Source organism: Pinus tabuliformis, chromosome 7 (genome assembly GCF_031772625.1).
Source record: "Pinus tabuliformis cultivar Carrire ecotype Pingquan chromosome 7, CPIR1, whole genome shotgun sequence".
Classification (NCBI taxonomy): domain Eukaryota; kingdom Viridiplantae; phylum Streptophyta; class Pinopsida; order Pinales; family Pinaceae; genus Pinus; species Pinus tabuliformis.
In genome coordinates, this window is record NC_142293.1 from 1,493,551,053 (window position 1) to 1,493,571,625 (window position 20,573).

The 20,573-nt window shown below is 36.5% G+C and overlaps 1 protein-coding gene across 1 annotated transcript in view; it reads left to right on the forward strand.

Moving 5' to 3' along the window:
• The window catches only part of LOC149253487 (25.3 kDa vesicle transport protein SEC22-1-like), a 68,085-nt gene that overhangs the window by 23,555 nt on the left and 23,957 nt on the right, over window positions 1–20,573 (forward strand). Inside the window, exons 2-4 of the mRNA XM_089459925.1 lie at window positions 2,681–2,841; window positions 3,116–3,262; window positions 4,228–4,304. Of these exons, the coding sequence (XP_089316051.1) occupies window positions 2,681–2,841; window positions 3,116–3,262; window positions 4,228–4,304 (385 nt within the window). The remainder of the gene's footprint in view (window positions 1–2,680; window positions 2,842–3,115; window positions 3,263–4,227; window positions 4,305–20,573) is intronic.

Here is a 20,573-nt window from a genome sequence, read left to right on the forward strand (position 1 = left end):
AGTGTTTGGCATGTGTGGAGTTCTTGCAATAATCCTCTACTTGCATATGTTTTTTGTTTATTCAATTGCTGGTAATATTGTGCTCATCCATTTTCATCAATCAATCATCTTGCTTTCGGATTAGATGGACTGTATAACTCATTGGTAATGAATTATGAATATGATGCTTTGTGAAACATTTCATTTCATGTTTGATATTCTTTGTTATAGTTTGGTAATGGTTCCAAGAACAACTTTAGTGATGACAAATGTTATATATTGAATTTTGAAACTTTGAAACTTTAAGATTGATGAGAATCGAGAATCGAGATGTTGTAACATGTGGAGCTGTGGTTGATGAAGGTTATAACTACTAGATGATTGATGTTATATGGTTTAATGCATGTTTATATGCGTTTTATAACTAATTTGTCATTCTACATGCTTTTGTTGACATATATGCATCAAAATATATAAAAATATATATTATATAAAAAATGCTCCCAAAAACGCTCCTGACCCAGAAGCTTCTGAAAATTGTTCTTCCTGCTTCCAAGTAGGCTTTGGGCTGAGTTTCAAAAGCAGCTTTGTCTTATCTGAGTTATTGACTTTAATTGTCTTATCTGAAGTGATGAGGGCTTTCAAAACATTCCAAGACTCCCAGTCTCTTGTATGATTGTCATACAGACTCCCTGGATATTTGATTCTTTTCTTAAACAACCTCTTACCTGAGACCTTGATGTATCAAAATCTATCAGATGTAGCTGGAACCTGATGCCTCAGCCTAGAGGTGAGAGGGACTGGACAGTCTGGTAGGAAGGCACTATTAAACAGGTTACAGACTGCTTGTGAGGATATGCGAGGCAACTAATGAAGTTCAAAAGAAGAAAGAATAAGGCTTCAATGGAGCAGCTGGAACAGGTCTAGGCATCTGCAATTCAGTCCCTTTAGTGAGCAGATTCAGACCAAGGTGGCCAAGCTAAGATATTTACTTAAAATTGAAGAACTATATAAAAAATGCTCCCAAAAATGTTTCCGACCCGGAAGCTTCTGAAAATTGTTCTTCCCGCTTCCAAGTAGCTTTGGGCTGAGTTTCAAAAGCAGATTTGTCTTATCTGAGTTATTGACTTCAATTGTCTTATCTGAAGTGGTGAGGTTAATATCAGCTTTCAAAACATTCCAGGACTCCCAGTCTCTTGTATGATTGTCATACAGACTCCCTGGATATTTGATTCTTTTCTTAAACAATCTCTTACTTGAGACCTCGATGTATCAAAATCTATCAGATGTAGCTGGAATCTGATGCCTCAGCCTCGAGGTGAGAGGGGCTGGACAGTCTGGTAGGAAGGCACTATTAAACAGGTCACAGACTGCTTGTGAGGATATGTGAGGCAACTAGTGACGTTCAAAAGAAGAAAGAATAAGGCTTCAATGGAGCAGCTGGAGCAGGTCTAGGCATCTGCAATTCAGTCCCTTTAGTGAGCAGATTCAGACCAAGGTGGTCAAGCTAAGATATTCACTCAAAATTGAAGAACTATACACTGTTTCCATCTGTACTGGCTGAATAGGGGAGATAGACCAACCAAGGCCTTCTTAAGCTCTAGCCTAAAAAGAATAAAGCTCTTAAAACTGTTGAAGGGAGTTATAAACCATGTATTTATCAAAAGGAAGTCTGTGAATCATTACAAGATGGCTTTGAGTGCAAGGGATGATAAACAGAGTTTTTCTTTAATCTTTAGTCCTTTATTTAATGTGTGTTTTTTGTTTTTGTTTTGTACTTCTCGGGAAAAGAAAATGTTTTCATCTCCTTTTTACTTTTTTGTTTTTCCAAAAAATATCAAACCCTAGTCCCAAAAGAAAACAATTTCTTAAAACTACTTCATATGTTTTCTATTTAGTTCACAACATCTTCTTTATATTATTGAAATTTTCCCAACTTTTTTTATTGCATATTGAAAGATATTTGCTAGATCCCATATATCTATAGATGTCAACTACAAGCAGTTAGATTTCACTATAAAGTCTAGAATCTTTGAATCAGAATGACTGTAAAACAGTATTAAGGCTCCTTAAATGTCATATTTGCATATTCCACCTTCTAACAAGCCAAAGCACAGGTCATCAGGGTATCTGTTCTCAGAGATGCTTTTACAAATGAGCATGGATTGCTTGATGCTTAAACTTTAACCATATATGGTAGCATGTTCTTCCATTGCATCGTGAGCCCCTGTCATGCATTTAGTTCAATTCAACTGTGGATTATGCAAAATCAGACCGTCATGTGGAATGAGATCATCATATTTATAGCTAGTGGTTTCATCCGTTTTTTGTAACCTCTTGTTTCAATTTGAAGGAAAATTTGAAGGTAACACCTATAATATGTGATGATTTTTTGTTGCCTTTATCCAGGTTTGCTGGCCTGTTGGTGAGATGTGTTTTGCTTAATAGGCTCTAATTACACTCAAATCCTTTCAACAATTTTGAGTTTAGTGGTTGCAAATGAAGTTGTTATGTACTAACCAGATCTTAATCTCAGGATCTTTGGTGTATTTTCTCTTAGCCTTAATTTGTTAGAATAACCTCCTTGTCGTTTATGAGTTCTGGCTTTTTTGCTTGTTAATGTGCAAGACTTTGTTATTCATTTCAAGTTGAATCAATTTATACACCACTTTCAATGTACAGCTTAACTGAAGGTTTCCAGCTACATCATTGAATCTCGTGTCTGTTATTTAACTATGTGTGATCGATCTTATCCCAAAAAGCTCGCGTTTCAGTACCTTGAAGATCTCAAAAATGAGTTTGAGAAGGTGAACCACTCTCAAATTGAAACTGTGGCGAGGCCGTATGCTTTCATCAAATTTGGTATGTTAATCTCAGTTTTTACCTGATTGGGGTTGTATAATTTCCATTTTGAATGAGATTGCTGCTATGTTCTTTCTTTAGTGAGCAATAAGCCTCAGTGGAGTATGTAGTTATTTTACATACTTTTACATTTTCATATCTCTGATACTCTTTTTATCTGATGGCTGTTGGGTATTCAGTTTAGGTGCTAGTGGATGTGGCTGATCTCTATTTCTGGTTTTCCTTTTTGGAAATAATTGATGTTTTTTATTGGTTGCTGTTGTTGGAAAAATAGATACATTTATTCAAAAGACAAGGAAGTTGTACTTAGACACCCATACACAACGGAACCTTGCAAAGTTGAATGATGATCTGTATGAAGTGCAACAGATAATGACACGGAATGTTAAAGAAGTTCTGGGAGTTGGTGAAAAATTGGACCGTAAGTGTACACCATTCTCAAATGATCATGTGCATTTGCATGTTTTTTGGGTGGGGATAGCTATATATGTTCATTTATGTGTATGACAGGTAAATTATATTCTATGAAAAACAGCTGTGCCGCAAATAAATTTCTGAACCCATTTGCACTGATGAACTTGGTTCTTATCTGAGTTGTATCTATTTGATTGTGCTTTTTGTTTGAATGCTTTTCTATGTGAGAGACAAATTAGAAACTGCTCTCTACAGACTTCGAAACAATTTCCAATTTTCTGGTTTTCAATGTGCAATTGGACATTGAAATAAATATATCTTATGAATACATTCAACAAGAATATTTGAATACAATTTTATTGTACTTATTGCAGTCTAGAAGTTCCTTAGAGAGCAAATGTAGATAGCTGGGGCTTTGATTTTGGCTTCAATAGACAGTTTTTCTACCAATCACTTTGGTCAGTAGAATGTCGCAAGTTCAGCGGTGTTTTTTATGTAAAGGTTGACATTGATCTGCTGCTTGGTCCTCCTCCTTTGGGATAGTTAACGTGTATGATTGTATCATGTTCAATGTGTTTCATATCTTCCTGTAGGAAATTTGTCAGCCAGGTTTTGTTAGATCATGTGGCATCTAGTTTTCCGTTTGGGAATTTGATGGTTTCCTGTCACTGAGTAAACATAGTCTGCATCTTGAACTTTTCCTCGAAGTATTTGCGCATCTCATGTCTTTGCAGTTTTATGCTTTTACCTGTTGTTTAATTTATATGCTTTCTTATTTTTGTTTTTTATACTGGTTTTACTTTGAAGTCTTGATAATACTATGTCGGAATGTAACTGTCTGATTTCTTCTTGTAATTAGTTTCATTATTGAATACCCATTTACATGTCAGTCTCTTTTAGGTTAGTGTTTGTTTTTATGCATTTTAAAATGTTTAACTTACATGTCAGTTTTAACCTTTTTGTTCCTTGCAGAGGTCAGTGAGATGTCTAGTCGGTTGTCATCTGAGTCTCGTATATATGCCCATAAAGCAAAGGATCTAAGCAGACAGGTTTGATATTTTCCTCAACGAGTTGATTTACTATGCTACTGTTATACTTACTGTATTTCATTGGGTTATGCTTGATATGAATTAGTTTTCTTGACTCATTCAAGAGTAGAACCTTTACCAGACCAATGTGAACACTCAACTATTTCTTGGTTACTTTTTCTTTTTGAGGAATATTTCTAGGTTTCTTTAATGGATGGCATGAACAGATGTTAGTAGCATGTAGAAACTGGTTATGTTTGTTTCATACATCCCATCCACAGTGTTAATCATAACAGAGTTTATAATGGTACATATACCGTATGTTTAGGTTTTTATATTTTAAATGTAGTTAAAAAAACTACTGATTAGACTAATCTGCGACATAAGATGCCTTGCAAATGCAGGAACTCTGTTTTTCCTTCAGTAGCATATTTCTAGGAAACCATGACATTATGTTTCACTTTTGTCATTCTAAGGTTGTAAGCTTTATCAATTCAAAGATGCTCTATTGCTGTTCTGGCTTTTATTGGAGGTGGATGGGACATTGCATTCCACCATTCGAAGCTTTATATTAACTACATACGTGTATATTTCTAACTTATTGATGTTTGCTATGGCACACAATTCAGAGTCTAATCTAGTGTCATCAGCTTGGTTTTATATCTACTGTCTAATGTTGATACAAGTATTTCTTTTTTCTTTGATGTTTATTGACATAATGATTTAGGAATAATTTTATAACTTTATGGAAATTCTCCAAGTCATAACCCCACAGACAATTGTCTGCAGTAACGAGCCATGGTATCCAGATACTGAAATGCTTCTGAAGTCTTTTAAGGTTTTCGAGTAACTCAGAACTTAGTGTCAACCTCTAATGCTAATATCCCTAGTATAATAAAAATGTCACACCTCTTTCAAGTTGTCAGTGCTAGGAGGAAGGCTATCTTGTACTTTTCTTTGGTTCAAAATGAAAATTGGAAGTGAAATTACTGCATGCTTTTGCATTCAAAATCCATGAGACAATAGCATATGCCTTCAGAAATTTTCAGTTAGGAATGGAAAGGTTATGGAACATGCTAATTATAAAGTAAAATTTATATAAATGTGCATGATTGAATTAAAAAAGCTCAGTGGATTCGTGGGTACATTCATACACAACTCAGAAAAGAAGGAATTCATAAATAACTCATGTCTAAACCTAAAATGGTGTAATGTCCCCAACGGATTAATTGCCCATGGGAGGACGGAATAGCCTATCCAACCCTGTAGACTATAGTCTTGAATCTTGATAAAGGTTGAAAGCCCAAATTATCCAATGTTTGGGGCAACATTGGGTAGAGTTTGGGTCGGCTGGGGCAAGAATCCCAAATTTGGGGGATGTGCTTGCAAGTTTGCAACCCCTCAAATTAGATGAAACCCCATGGAGAAATCTATAAATAAAGGAGAGTTGGAGTCATTTAGGATCGTCAATTTGGATTTGATATCTCTGTTTTCTTGAGCTGAGGCTCTGAGGGTTTAATACCCCTTACTTTTGATTAGCTTTGGTGGAGGTGATCCCACCCTATCTAATCTATTGTCTAGTTTCGGTGGAGCTGATCCCACCCTACCTAGACACCTATTTTTTCTGTTTTGGCACAACACAACAATTGGAGCATCTCTGGCTTGATTTGGAGGATTGGCTGTCTAAGAAGAGTCTGATCTGAGCATAAGCCATTTTCAGTCTGAAGTCAGTTTGGGGTACAACAAACCCTCTTGAAACACTCCGATCTGTCCATCCATCCAGCAAGGTCGAGTTTTCTGTAGGTAATCTTTTGGGTCATCCTGTTCTGTTTCAAGTAGCAGACATCTTTCCTGCAGTGTCTGTGGATAACTGCGGTTCTCACTGAGGCAATGAAGGGTATTCCGGACAGCATAGTAATATTAAGCAGCCAAAACCCTTCCAGGGTCTGTACAACCAGAGTGAAGTCCTGATTGACACTGTGACCGAGTATCTTGGGCTCCGCGAGTGATGGTTACCACAGCAGTGACTATTGATGCGCAAGTGAGGGTAGAAACACCCGTGCCAAGGGTGCCCATTTGGGAGCCCGGTCCATGAGGAATCACACTGTTTCCAACAGTCTTTTGAAAGTGTGAAAGGTGATTGGATTGCAGTGTTTTTTCCAGTGAATCCCTGTCCCAGTTGTAGTGACTAAAGAGTTGTAACGGTAATTACATGATTGACGGTGGCTGCAGTCTGTTTTAGCGGAAATTGTGACAACAGCCTCTGAGCCTACGTCAGATTAGAAGTGTGATTTACAGCTGAGTGGAAAGCATACAATACGGTGCCCTAACACGTTCTCACAGCCATAATGGTGAATGCTGTCATACCACAAGTACTCACAGGCGTGAAATTGGGTTAGTGCGAGGGAATTCCTATGCAGAAATTCAGAGCAATGGTAACAGAACAGTTAACCTGTAGTTGGACATTAGTATGGTAAATAGTTACAATTAGAACATTGGATTACTGAATTTTGGCATTGCATTCAAAGTATACTGGTGGATTTGAGGAGAATTGATGAACTGTTTGTAGATTTACTGTAGAATTATATTATTGTTAACAGTGTGGTACAGTATCATTTGTTGGATCTACTGTTCAGTGGATGCACTAGTTTATTGATGATTGTAATATTGTTGAAGATCTTTATAATTGTGCATTACATAGACGGCTGCCCACTATTATATGAATACATAAACCCTAGCCTGAATACAAACCCTAAGGGCTAGAAATCTCCTTGGGATATTAAAAATGGAAAGAATTGTATTCTTTTTTAGATTTTGCTTGAGAGCAAATTAATAGAAGTGATGACTTGTGAGGGTGCTGTCCCTTGAGATGTATTTGGCTCAAAACTGCAGAAACAATAAATTTCTGATCTCTGTGTCTGTGGATTGTACCAGCATAAATCCATGTTAACCTGAATCTATTAAGCACTGAGAGGGATAAGAAAGATACCAATTGTCAACTTCTTGGTCCCCAAACGTGGGGATTAAGATGGATATATGCTGGTTTATTTTACTATAATAATTATTATCATTATGAATGTTTTTATATTCTTTATTATTATTATGGTTTTTTTCATGTCTACATTATGAACTTCAATTTTTCTTTCACTTTAGGGTATCAACATAATGTTCTGTTACACATCTCATCCATACGGAGCTGTAGACTGCATCCCTCTTTTCACGGTGCATGAAGGGTTAATGATTTAATGAAAAATTCGAGAAGAAAATTGCTGCTTAATAAATTGGAGTCAAGTTACTTCACCAAATTAAAGGGTATCGGAATGATAATAAATCACTGAATGTTAATAAATCACAATACTTATCTGAATGTTAATAAATCACAATACTTATTTTTGTCACTATTATTGGATTGGTGAAAGCATTCAAGCGCTTTCATATGTATAGACAAGGGTTGTTGCTAGGATACCACTTGTAGAAGATGGATAGTAGTATTTTTCTATTATTAATGATGACATTTGTGATATTATTTATTCCATGAAACAAAATTGACAAGAAATAGTTCACGTTATAGTATGAACATTTTGTACGCATATATATGTTGTGAATACAATAAACACATCAATCATTGTGTGATGTCGTTGGGCACTTTTGAATATTATTTCCTCTTGAATACAACACTATTGAAGAATCAAAGCGTAAGATGCCTTGAAAGGCTAAATCTAGTGATTCAGCCAATCTAGGACAATGTTTTCAAGTGGGTTTTCTAGTTCCAATGGAAGCAGGATGTTATTACTCTTGCTAGGATTCGATTTCCCCATGTTATATGTGCACCCAGGCAAGGGTGCCGTATGTTACCCTAACTCACCATAGCCATCAAGTGGGGTTGGGAGGTCACACGTCATTGACTGTGACTGGACATCCCACTTCTTGATAGGTGGCAGCTGCTTGATGTCCCATTTCTTCATATGTGGCAGGTGCTCAATGATCAAATGATAAAAAGAAGTTTGCCTTCAAGTCCAGTATAGTACAAATGACTATCGGGGTAGGTGTTAGTATCAAAATTATTCGAATTGGAACTAGAATAACCCAAAATTACAAACCAAACTGAACCAACTAAAAAATATTGTAAAAGCCAATAAAAAAATACATAAAATATTCAAATATTAATAAAAATGATATATTAATTTAAATCAATATAAATCCAACCGTTAGACACCAAATATGCAAATTTTTCTTATGTATATACGATGTGATGGTTAAAATAACATAATGGCATCTGTTTATTTAAGTTTTGATACATAAAATTGAAGTTCTAAAAGGAAATACATAAATATTTTCTCTCTATGGTCTTTAGAGACCAAAGTAATCATACAAACTGTGAAAAAAAATCACTACACAGCCTCATAATCACGCGGATTAAGCTTGTCATCGACACCCTCTAGCATATCATCAAACTCTCGCTTTCATGCTGTAGGTATATCACTACTGCCTAGAAACTCTAGTGGCGGAAGTGGCTCCAAGTGCAGTAAGTTGAAGTGAACCTTTATAAATATTGTTGGTTGACTCTCTAGGATCCAATATGAGGGATTAGGTGTGGTGTTTAACAACTCATTGCATCTCAACTGAAGGTTGTATTGCATGAAGACTAAATCATTCAACATTTTTATTCCAAACAATCTTGTTTCTTTGTGTGTATGTGCTCAAACATACTCTAGTGGTGCTCACACTAGAAAGATTACACATCTCTCTCAAGCTCTGAATTGCAAACTAATGCAATTTAGGGCATTGGGAATTGACCTTCACCAGTAAGTTGCGATAAGAGTTAGAGAAAGTTAGAAATTTCAAGAAATGAGTTAGAAACTTTTACTAAATTTTTCAATGTCTAGAATAATGAATATTGTAACTTAAGCGTTTAAAATTGCTTACATGATTGTTCTTTGGTTTTGCTTCAAATAGCCAAGGCCTTGGTGAAGGTACCTTTACTTTCATTGTAATCCAGGAGCTTATTGTGTATATCATACTAGCCTCTTGGATTGGGGACCATGTGCTCTATGCAAATGTACAATCCATCTTTTGCATTCCCATTTGCTTCAAAATATTTTGTGTGATTGTATCTGGGGCTTAGGAAATACCTAGCTACATGCGTAGGTTGATGGAGTTGCTTCTTCCATTTCCCATTAATGATCCATCAAATAGGCACATGCATTTGTTTATCAATGTTTTTATGTTGCCTTTATTTTCCCTTTGGCCTGATCTATGTCCTCATAAATATAATCCATGGTGGTTTTATCCCTATCCACCATTTGCAACACTTTATCAAGGGTTCAATGATTTTGACAATCTCTTCTTCTTTATTCTAAAAAGAAGTCCCATAAACTTAAACTAGAATGTTTTTCCCTTTAGGTTTGTTAACCCTTAGGTTTGCCTCTTACAAATTGGAGGGTAAAGAGCCAGCCATATTTCATCAAGCTGGTGTTTAGAGTCAGCTCTTAGAGTTTGCTTTCAGATTTAGCTTCATCCATACAAAGCAGAGATGGTTCTCATAGAAATCAAATGCAAGATTTTTTAGTGATTTGCGCCCAATTCAAAGTCATACACATTTCACATCCACTTTCATTAGTTTTGGAGGACACCACTATTTTTAGCAGTTAGAGTTTAGAGGCTTGCATGTCAGAGGTGATTGCATATTTGAGATCCTTGTGAGCTCATGATTCCATTTAGTTATTTCCAGGCAACATGTGAGACATCTGCTATTTATAGCATTTGAGGTTTCAGAGCTTGCATGGTGATTCTGAACACATTTTTGGATTCCTTGGAGAAAATTGAATTCAATGAGTCTCGTTTCATTGACATGTGAGGAATTTCTATTTTTAGCAATGTCTACTTTTAGGTGTTATATATAACAGGGTTCCCTTGATAGTTCTTGACATTTTTCGTCTTTCATCTTTCCCTATTTTTGGCATGTCTATTTATAGGTGGTTTCCATGTAGGTTGATAAAGTGAGGTTGAATAGCCGTTGTTTAGACTTTTCTTGAGAGAAGTCAACGAAGATGTTTTTCCATCATTTTTTACTTCCTTTCTCTCTATCTATCTTGTATCTTGTCTCTACGATGTAACCAATCTTTTCTCAAATACAATGGTAGAGTTTGACCATGCTTTTCTTCTAGCTTCCCAGCTTGTGGACATGATATTTCATGTTCTATACGGTGATATAGATAGTTTTGCATCTACTTTGATTTTATTAGTCACTTAGAGCACATTCTCTTCTTTCTTTCTTTTGCTGATTACTAATTAAAATTCTCACATTTATTTCTAATTAACCAACCATTTTTATCCTTGGGTGTCTGGGTACATGCCAAGGACCCATATTATGTGCTGATTTCTTGTGTTAGTTTCACATATTTTTCGATGATTTTCAGCAAATGACAAGCTAGGGACACCCCTTGAGATTGGCAAGCACCAATTTGAACGGAGAGGTGATCAACCAGTGACCCTTGGGTATATTTCCTATTAGTTATCACTTCATTTTCATGCTATAGGTCTTGGAGACAGCATTTCTTGTGATGCAGATTTGTGTGCTAACAACGTTTATGGCTCCATTTAGATGAAGTTTATTCATCAAGAATAAGGAAGTTTACTACAAATTGAGTGACACTTGGCCTAACAAAATTTCTGCCCCTTGTTTGTTTTTTCATCAGGTTTAAGACCCATGTGTGGTTGTAGATGTGTTGTCTATGCTTTTTGCTTGCTCTGCAACCCTTGTCACCTAATCAAGTTTGCCCCTATCTACAAATACAAGGTTTAGGCAATGTGAATTGGGTCAAGGAAATGGTGGGGTGTTTCACCAAAAACATATTGGCAAGATCATGGTTATAGACATAATCAATGATGACCTGTGCAAAATTTGACACTTCCACCTCCCAAACTACTTCAGCCAAAAGCTGAAAGAATAGTTGTGCATCCTTCACATGACTAGATGCATCCATTGATTTAAGAAACATAGTTTTATGTGGACAAGAAATGGGAAAATTCATTGTTGTCTAGGAATCAGTCAATGCACCCATCATGCATGATTCTACATCTCATTTTTGTTCTTGAATTTTTAAACTCTATGAAGTCATCTCTTAATTTTTTGACTTCATTTTGTAAAATGCCCCCTTCAATTTGTAAAATGAGGTCCCTTGAAACCCAAACCACATGCAATTGTGGCATCTAACATAGGTGGATAAGTGGGGGAGTTGGAAACATTAAAAGGATATCTACATCCTATCATCATCTAGCAATGTATCAGAAAACAATGCTTAACTATGACTTCTTCAATTGGTTTTGGATGGTATGTTGAGGACTTGGGGTAGTGTAGGGCAACTCTCTTTGAACCAGGTTTGTCATCATGCTAAGTTGGTTTGATGAATCTAAATGGATCCCTAAAAGGGTAAGTGGTGTAGGTCTCATAGGTAGGGTTGCCACTTCCACAATCATGTTCTAGGCTCTCTCCACTTCTCTCAATCAAATCTTGGATTACTTTTGCCTTGGGATTTTGTAAGGCTCAAACAACAAATTGCTTTTGGGATTTTCTATCGTTTGAGACAATTAGAGAGGGTTTAACTCAATGTTGCACAAAGTGGGGACATTTTTTGGAAGCGGGGATGCAGAAGTGTCATTTCCTAGAAATCTAGGAAGCGAAGCATCTACTATATATATGTTTTTATATTTTTTTTGCATTTATATTAAAAAACATCCAAAATACCAAATTAGTTGTAGAAGACATGAAAACATGCATACTTTTACATAAATCAAGATAGGTATGGCATCCATTCTACATCAATGATTAATTATACCAGCGTCAACCATCTAGAATCTAGATTCCTCTTTTGTTGTCTAGCCATTGCCTCTACTTCAATTCTATAGGGATATTAGTCAACATTGCGTAATTTTGATCAAACAGCCTAATCCAAGCCTTATCATATGGTACAAATGTCTTAACATGCTTGATCAATGATTTTGACTTGAGTGAAGGGCTAAGTCACTGCGTTCATGTTCGTGTTTGAGTTCGGCAACCTTGAAATTTGAATAAAGTTTGGCACCTAAAATTTTGCTGATAAAATTCGACATATAAAATTTGAAATATTATATAAAATTTAAGTTTAAGTAGGCTGAAAAACACATTTAGCCACAGTTCTTCACAAATAAATCATGTAGATTACCCCATAAAAAGCAAAAAATCACCATTAACTTTCACTAAATCCATACAAACAATTACAAATTATTCTGCCGACAATACATCACAATGGAATTATATGCTGATTAACAAAACTATAAATTGACAAAAATATAATTGTTGTTTTAGTTAGTGAATTCTATTAACTGAACTAGACAAAAATTCATTATTCATCTCGATGATTCAACCCTCTCAATGGGTTGGTTGACAGAAACATTACTTGAAGAAGATTTATTATTGTTCCCATTAGAAAAGTTTGTCAATCGGATAAAAAACCTTTCTCGTTTTTCAATGATTCCAAATGCCCCAGTGGCCTAGTGGCTAGTTATCCAACTCCCAAAGGCCCGATTATCTCACTGGTTCGGTGAACATAAACGAATTTGTTTGCATTGTTTTGAGGTTCGACGAATTTCGAATTCGAAGGATTAAATTCGCCAAACCCGATGACTTAGGTGAAGGGTACATAATTGCTAAGGCCATGAGAAAGGAGTTCAACAATCAACAACACCAACACTGGGGTACATATAGGGCTTGGTGCTCTTGATTAAATGCCAATCACATGCCCTCATACTTGATATAATCCAATGAAACGCCACAATCCCATTGATCCTGAACATTGTTAAGTTTGTTGAATTTTGAATGGGATATGAAATTCTATTTTCTCCATATGAAGTCTGATGAGGTTGGAACCACTCTCAAACATCCCAAGTCATTTCATGGATCCTTCCGGGGGGGGGGCAGTTCTTGCAACTGTGGTTTAACTTGCTTTTGAATTTGTGTTGAGTGGTTGTGTGCAAAGTGATATTTCAACGTGTATGCCCTCAACCTATATCCTTCTTCCAATGGTTGCATACTATATTTCCTTCAACAATTGGTAGTGGTTCCATGTAGGATCTTTAGTGTGTCTAGGAGCCATGAGAATGTCTTTAACAATAGAAACGAATGAGAAGAATGTGATGCAAATAGAGGAATGTAGGCGTTTTTGAATAACATGTTAGAGTTTGGGAGCTTCTTGGACAATAAAGCTCGAAGCAAACATGTCACATGCGGGAATTAAACCCAGGGGGGTAGGAAAACAACTTTTCTCCCAACAACTCTTGAGCTTGTAGGTTTGCTAATATGGCTATAACGTTGTTGATTTCGTTATCAATGGCATATAGTGTCAAGTTTTTCTCATTCTCTTCTTTTTCATTTGTTCAACTTTAACTTGAAATTGGAATTGGCATCATGGTTATTGTTAAAATCTGAAAGTTCTATGCAGAAATTTAAAAAATTCTTTGCAAAAACTTGAAAGTTCTATGCAGAAAACTGAATGTACTTGCAAAATATTGAATGTACTTCACTGAAAACTGAATGGAACTGAATGCACTTAGCAGAAAGTTGAATGTACTTTGCAGAAAACTGAATGGAACCGAATGCACTTAGCAGAAAGTTGAATGTACTTCATAGAAAATTGAATGTACTTTGTAGAAAGTTGAATATACTTAGCAGAAAACTAAATGTACTTTGTAGAAAACTGAATGTACTTTGCAGAAAAATGAATGTTCTATGTTGTTACAATTATGTAGAATGCAGATTTTTTCTTGACAACTTTTTAGATCAGCAACTATAAATAGAACATAAACTTAAGGATCATATGAAGATAACCAAGCACAAATATGAGACACTGAGAGTTAGGTCCAATGACCAGGTAAAAACCCACAAGGGGAAACCCAAATGATTCTTCTTCTATTAGATTTCTTCAATTGTTCAACAGAGTACACAGAGAGAGAATGCGAATGAATAAAGTCACCAATGTCTGATCAACTTGCAACTGAAGTACTCTTGTTCTTTGGTTGAAGATCTCCTTTTTTTGATGAGATCTTGTCCTTCACACTTGCTCCAACTCTTCCCTTTCTTCTTACTCTTGACTTGCTCTTGCACTTCTCTTGCACACACACAACACTAGCTCTCTTTCTTCACAATGAACATGCTACATCAACACTCGCTCTTGCTTAAATAGATGAGAAAGGAGAGGAGTTACAAAATGAATTCATGCCTTGAGCCAATAATAAGAGAATTGAATTCCATGAGGGAGGAGTTACTTGAGGAGAAGTGTAACTCATCCTAAGAATAGAGAGAGAGGTACACATGTCTTGAGGAGTTACAATTCAAATTATGGAGAGAGAGAGTTACACTTAGACATGAGAGAATATTTGGTGAGAGTTACAAATCGAATTGAATGAGGGAGTTACAAGTGCATTTAATGAGGAGTTACACTTTTGTCATACATTGAATTAGTGAGGGAGAGTTACATTCTCTTAGGTGTGGAGTTACTATTTTATTCCAAGAGAGAGGTTCAATTTGGGAAGTAAGGGATTCTCAATTTAATCTACTTATTTCATGAGACAATTTGTTTTTATTAATCCATTAAAGGTGAATGACTTTAGACTATTTTATAAATAATAGCATCATAAAAATAATAATACTAATAAGGATAAAAATATTAATTCTTGACTTGTATAATCATGATTGATTTGATTTTAAAATGGATTTCATATGTCGAGATCATTTTTGATCATTTAGACATGGATTTCTATTTTTGGAAAGTCACTTCCAAATTGATATGTGACTTACTATTTTTGGAAAGTCATATTAGAATTCTTAGAATTGAAATTTTATTATAGGTCGTTCAAACAAAACTGAAAGATATGATTTCTTATAAGAGAAATTCATCCCTGAGCTGTCAAATTTTAACACTTCCTCAGCTAGGGAGGAATTTCTTTTTGCATCAAAGATCTTTGCTTTCTCTAATCTCTTTCATTTATCTCAGTTCAACTTTGCTCTGTAACATCTGTAACAATGAAGTCGCGATCTAAAGAAAAATCATCCACTTGACACAAATTTGGAAAGGAAATGATCATCACATGTCACATAGACAAATATTACACTCAACCAATTTTCATCTCAAAAAATTAGGTGATAGAAATTTAGAACACAAAGATCACATAGACAAGACTCAAGCAACAAGTCACACAGACAAGAATCAAACAGAACCAAGTGTCAAGTGGTGGAACACCTGCATCCTAAACAAGTCACACAGACAAGTCTCAGTACACCTATTGGCCATATAGGTGGCTCTTCCCACGTCCCAGACTGTGTTTCAGATGCATAATAAGGCCTACTCTTGTGGCACACACTGAACAAGAGGTCCCTCATCCTCAAGAGCTTTCCGACATAATTCCCTAATCCTGTGAGCTCTGATAGGGGGGAAGACAATTCAATGTTCTCAATCCGCTGTGACCGCTTCCCGGAAGTGTCATGTCCATAAGTCCAAGTTGCCCTTTAAAATCCAAGAACTTTCTTTTCGGTAAAGGCTTGGTAAGAATGTCATCTATCTAATCATCAGTGGAGATGTGATGGAGCTTCACTACTCCTCTCTGCACCATATCTCGGATATAGTGATACTTGATCTCAATATGCTTAGACTTGTCATGAAACACAAGATTTTCTGCAAGACGAATCCGACTCTTATTGTCACGATATATAATTGTTGTGTCTGGAACTTGCTCAAATAGTTCCCCAAAAAGATTTCTCAGCCAAACTGCCTCACAGCTAGCCATGCTAGTAACAATGTACTAAACTTCAACTGTACTCAATGCAACAAACTTTTGCTTTCTACTCATCCAAGAGATCATGGCAGATTCCAAGATAAAGCAACACCTAGAAGTGCTCTTTCTATTAGCAGAGTTACCTGCCCAATGAACATCAGTATATCCATGAAGTCTTACATTTTTAACAGTATATTTCAATCCTAGATTTATAGTTCCATGCAAGTAGTTGAGTTATGTTTTGCAGCAATCTAGTGGGCATGAAATGGATCAATCATATGCTAACTTAAAGTGTTTACAACAAAAGATATATCAGGCCTAGTGTTTACCAAAAACATCAAAGCACCAATGAGCTGTTTATACTTTGTGGGATTTGCTAGATTAGGTCCTGCAACTTTGCCACATAATTTCTTAAAGTTCATTTCCATAGGAGTATGCATGGACTTACATTCTACCATAACAAATCTTTCAAGAAGTTTAACAACATATTTTCCTTGAGAAAGATAAATTTCAACAAGTCTTTGCCATACCTCTAGACCCAGAAAGTAATGCATCAAACCAAAGTCTTTCATCTCAAGTTCAGAAGCTAACTCCCTCGTATACTGGAGGATAAGAGGTTCTCCTCCTGTCAAGAATAAATCATCAACATACAATACCAAAATCAAAGGTATACCTTGGATTGCCTTGAAGTAGAGGTTTGGGTCTGCACTGCTTCTTGTGAAACTAAGCTTTATCAGGTTGCTATCAATGCGAGCATACCAAGCTCTTGGAGCTTGCTTCAACCCGTATAAGGTTTTCTTCAGTTTTCATGCATGAGTTTCCCTGTCATGCTGTTCAAAGCCTTGTGGTTGTTCCACAAATACCTCTTCTTTGAGGAAGCCATGCAAGAAAGCAATTTTCATATCCATTTGGTGAAGAGTCCATCCCTGGCTAGCAGTTAAGACAACAACAGATCAAATAGTAGTATATCGAGCTACAGGTGCAAAAGTCTCATCATAATCTATTCGTTCTTTTTGAGAGAAACCTCTAGTTACAAATTTAGCCTTGTATTTTTCAATACTACCATCTGCACCATGTTAAATCTTAAACAACCATTTGGAAGTGACAACAAATTTACCTTGAGGTCTAGGAACCACTTCCCAGACATCATTCTGGATGATGGACTCGTATTCTTCAGTCATGGCATCTTTCTAGACTTGTTCTTTTGCAGCTTCTTCAAAGGTGCATGGTTATGCCTGAATGATGTTTCTCATGGAAACAACATACCCTTGAAACTGACTTGGCTTCTTACGCTCTCTGAACGTTTCTATTGGGGCAGCGTGTTGTTCAACATTTTGCAAGGTATCTTGTAGCCATAATGGTCTCTTTCTAGTAGGAGGATCATGTGGTGGAGGATCTAGAGGATCCATGAAACCCATTGGATTATCAACAAGCTCATTCTCAGGTTTCGGTTCAGACTCAGAAACAATATGATGCACTGCTTCTTGTGAAACTAAGCTTTATCAGGTTGCTATCAATGCGAGCATACCAAGCTCTTGGAGCTTGCTTCAACCCGTATAAGGTTTTCTTCAGTTTTCATGCATGAGTTTCCCTGTCATGCTGTTCAAAGCCTTGTGGTTGGTCCCATTATCTGCATGCTTAGAAATAATCACTGATTCTACAATAGATTTTGGAACTGTCTCCCAAACATCAGTCACGGCATCTTTCCATCCTTGCTATTCAATTACGAGTCCTCACAACTGGAAGGTTTTGTCACAACTTACAATAATGGAAGTCATTAATGTAAACACGGATCTAAGACTTCTTAGGGGGATTGCTCATCCAAAATGTAGATTAAAGTACTGCAATTTATTCTGGTGCATCTTGCAATGTTTGTGTAAGCCAGCTTGGCTTTCTTACTAGTCTGGAAGGTACTAAAGATGTTTCCCTTGGCTTTCAGATCTGACTCTTACTTCTCTTTTAACTTCATATCAATTCTAGTACAAGCTTTTCAGCTTCTTCAATCACCAAAGGAGGCTTCTGTGATCTTGAGTACCATCCCACCTCATCAAACTTCACATGTTTGCTTACCAAAATCTTCCCTTAGAGTGGGTTATAGATCTGGCAAGCCTGCCATTTTATCCAACAAAAATACAGTCGATACTAGAGGATTGAAGCTTAGTTCTTTTCTCATCAATTTCATGAATGTAAACTGGACAACCAAAAACACAATAAAGCAATACCTTAGTTTTCTGACCAGTAAACACCTCCTTTGGTATTTTTCCTTCAAGGTCCCATGAAAACATTGGTTCAAGATTGCTGTATTACATGCCTTTGCCCAAAGAAACATGGCAAATCCATGTTTGGATCATGGCCTTAGCAGTCTCAATGATGTATCTATTCTTTCTCTATGCAATCCCATTATGTTGTGGGTCGTAAGGCACATGCCTCTGCCCAAAGAAACATGGCAAATCCATGTTTGGATCATGGCCTTAGCAGTCTCAATGATGTATCTATTCTTTCTCTATGTAATCCTATTATGTTGTTGGTTGTAAGGCACTGTTGGTGCTCTCTTGGTCTTGCTTCCATCTAGAATGTATTATAGTCCTGGGGTGTACTCTCCTCCATAGTCAACGCGAGGCACCTTGATTCTTATCCTCATTTGATTTTCAAATAAGGCCTTGAATTTTGTGATCTTACTGAGTGCTTCATCTTTAGTCTGCTTAAAATATGCCCATGTTTTGTGAGAGAAGCCATCAACGAATAAAAGATAATACAAATTACATGTCAATAATGAAGAAGACACAGGCACACACATATATGAATGCATCAACTCTAGAATACCTTTCTTATTCTACTTGCTGCTTGGAAAAAAAAACCTCTGAATTTTTGTAGCTTTGTTGTGGACTATGCTCCAGAGATCCATCTTGTCCATAAACATTTGTAATTGTAACTTGTACTTCCAAGGGATGAAGTTGGTAGCTCCTCCTAGTGGTCACAGTCTATGAGACCAAACATCCCAATGTTAGCCATTCATGCAGTCCCCTTGAACACATAAATCAATGAAAGCAACAACCTATCATGGGTTCAGATCACTCCTGGGCTTTTAAAATACCCTCCTGGGAGCCTGTAGGGCATCACACCCACTCAGAGATCCCGGTGCCTCTCATGTGCATAGGTTAACTCCAGTTGCTGGAGTTTTCTGGGGATCCCACTAGCTGAATTCTTTTGTTCTTAGCACTCTCTCACAGATAGACGAATTGTCCATGCGGTGGATGGAAAAATTCAGCATCATACCTTGTAAGAATTTCACCTCATAAGGCCATCAATCTGCACCATATATGTTTCAGCCCGAGTGTTGAATATGATTTTTTTTGAAAACTCCAGTTAAAACTTCAATCTGCACCAACAAAACCACTGTAGGCAACCTCAAACAGTGTAGACAATGCACATGAAATGTTAAAATCAACAACAGCTGGGGTTAGATCTTAAGATATGTAAATCACATTTGCTCTGTACTAACCTAACATAAATCAAATTTAAAAATAGAAATTAAAGCATACTAACTCAACTCAGCATCAACCTCACTATTCATTACATCAACATAATAAAGCAACAACTAAAACACCTAGAAATCAGATATTTAAAACCAGAGATGAGTGCAAATTTAGGACATCAAACATCTCTCTTTCAATTACACATAAAGATAGAACAAATCACCTTCATAAACATATCATTACTAATAAAACTCCTCATCCTCATCAGCAAAGATAGAACAAGATGCTTGTTCAACAGAAGAGGCAATTCTACTAGTGCTTCCAGTTGCACTTGCATCACCATTGGTACAGATATCAAGAGCAAAAAGAGAGAGCTCTAAATCTGGACATTCTGCATCCACATCCCATTCTTTATGAGGTCCACTTGTGTATTCTTCACCTCTACGAGACATAAGGCGTAGATTTGAATGCACATAATCCCAACCTATTGCGCTTCACACTTTGAATGAAACTGTAGGTGCTCTAATTCCCTTTTACTGATGAAGAGCTTGCCACTTGTGATAGAATATGAGAGGCAAGACTTTGCAAATGAACACCACTTGCCCCATGATAAGTCCACCACTTAATTGGGTCCATGGTCCTCCTCTCATCCAAAGCTGATATGTCTGCAAAATCCTTTAATCCAGCGACAAAACAGGCAAATTATTGCCATACATCAGCTTGTAAAGAAGCTGGAAATATCCTCTGAAAGGATGGAGATAAACAAATAGGAATCAAAGCTTGTACAAGTGTGTCAGCAATAGAAAGAGCCAAATACATAAGGGAAGAGGAGGAAGCCCAATACAAATCTAAAAAATCAAAGGGTTTCTTTGAATATAGCTCACAGTCACATGCACAAAGAATTCTATCAGCATCCTCCCATGGCAGTGGACATGGAGGCACAGGAATAAACATTTCATTAAGGTATAGAACCATATCATATTTCCTTGATGAAGGGTGTAGGAAT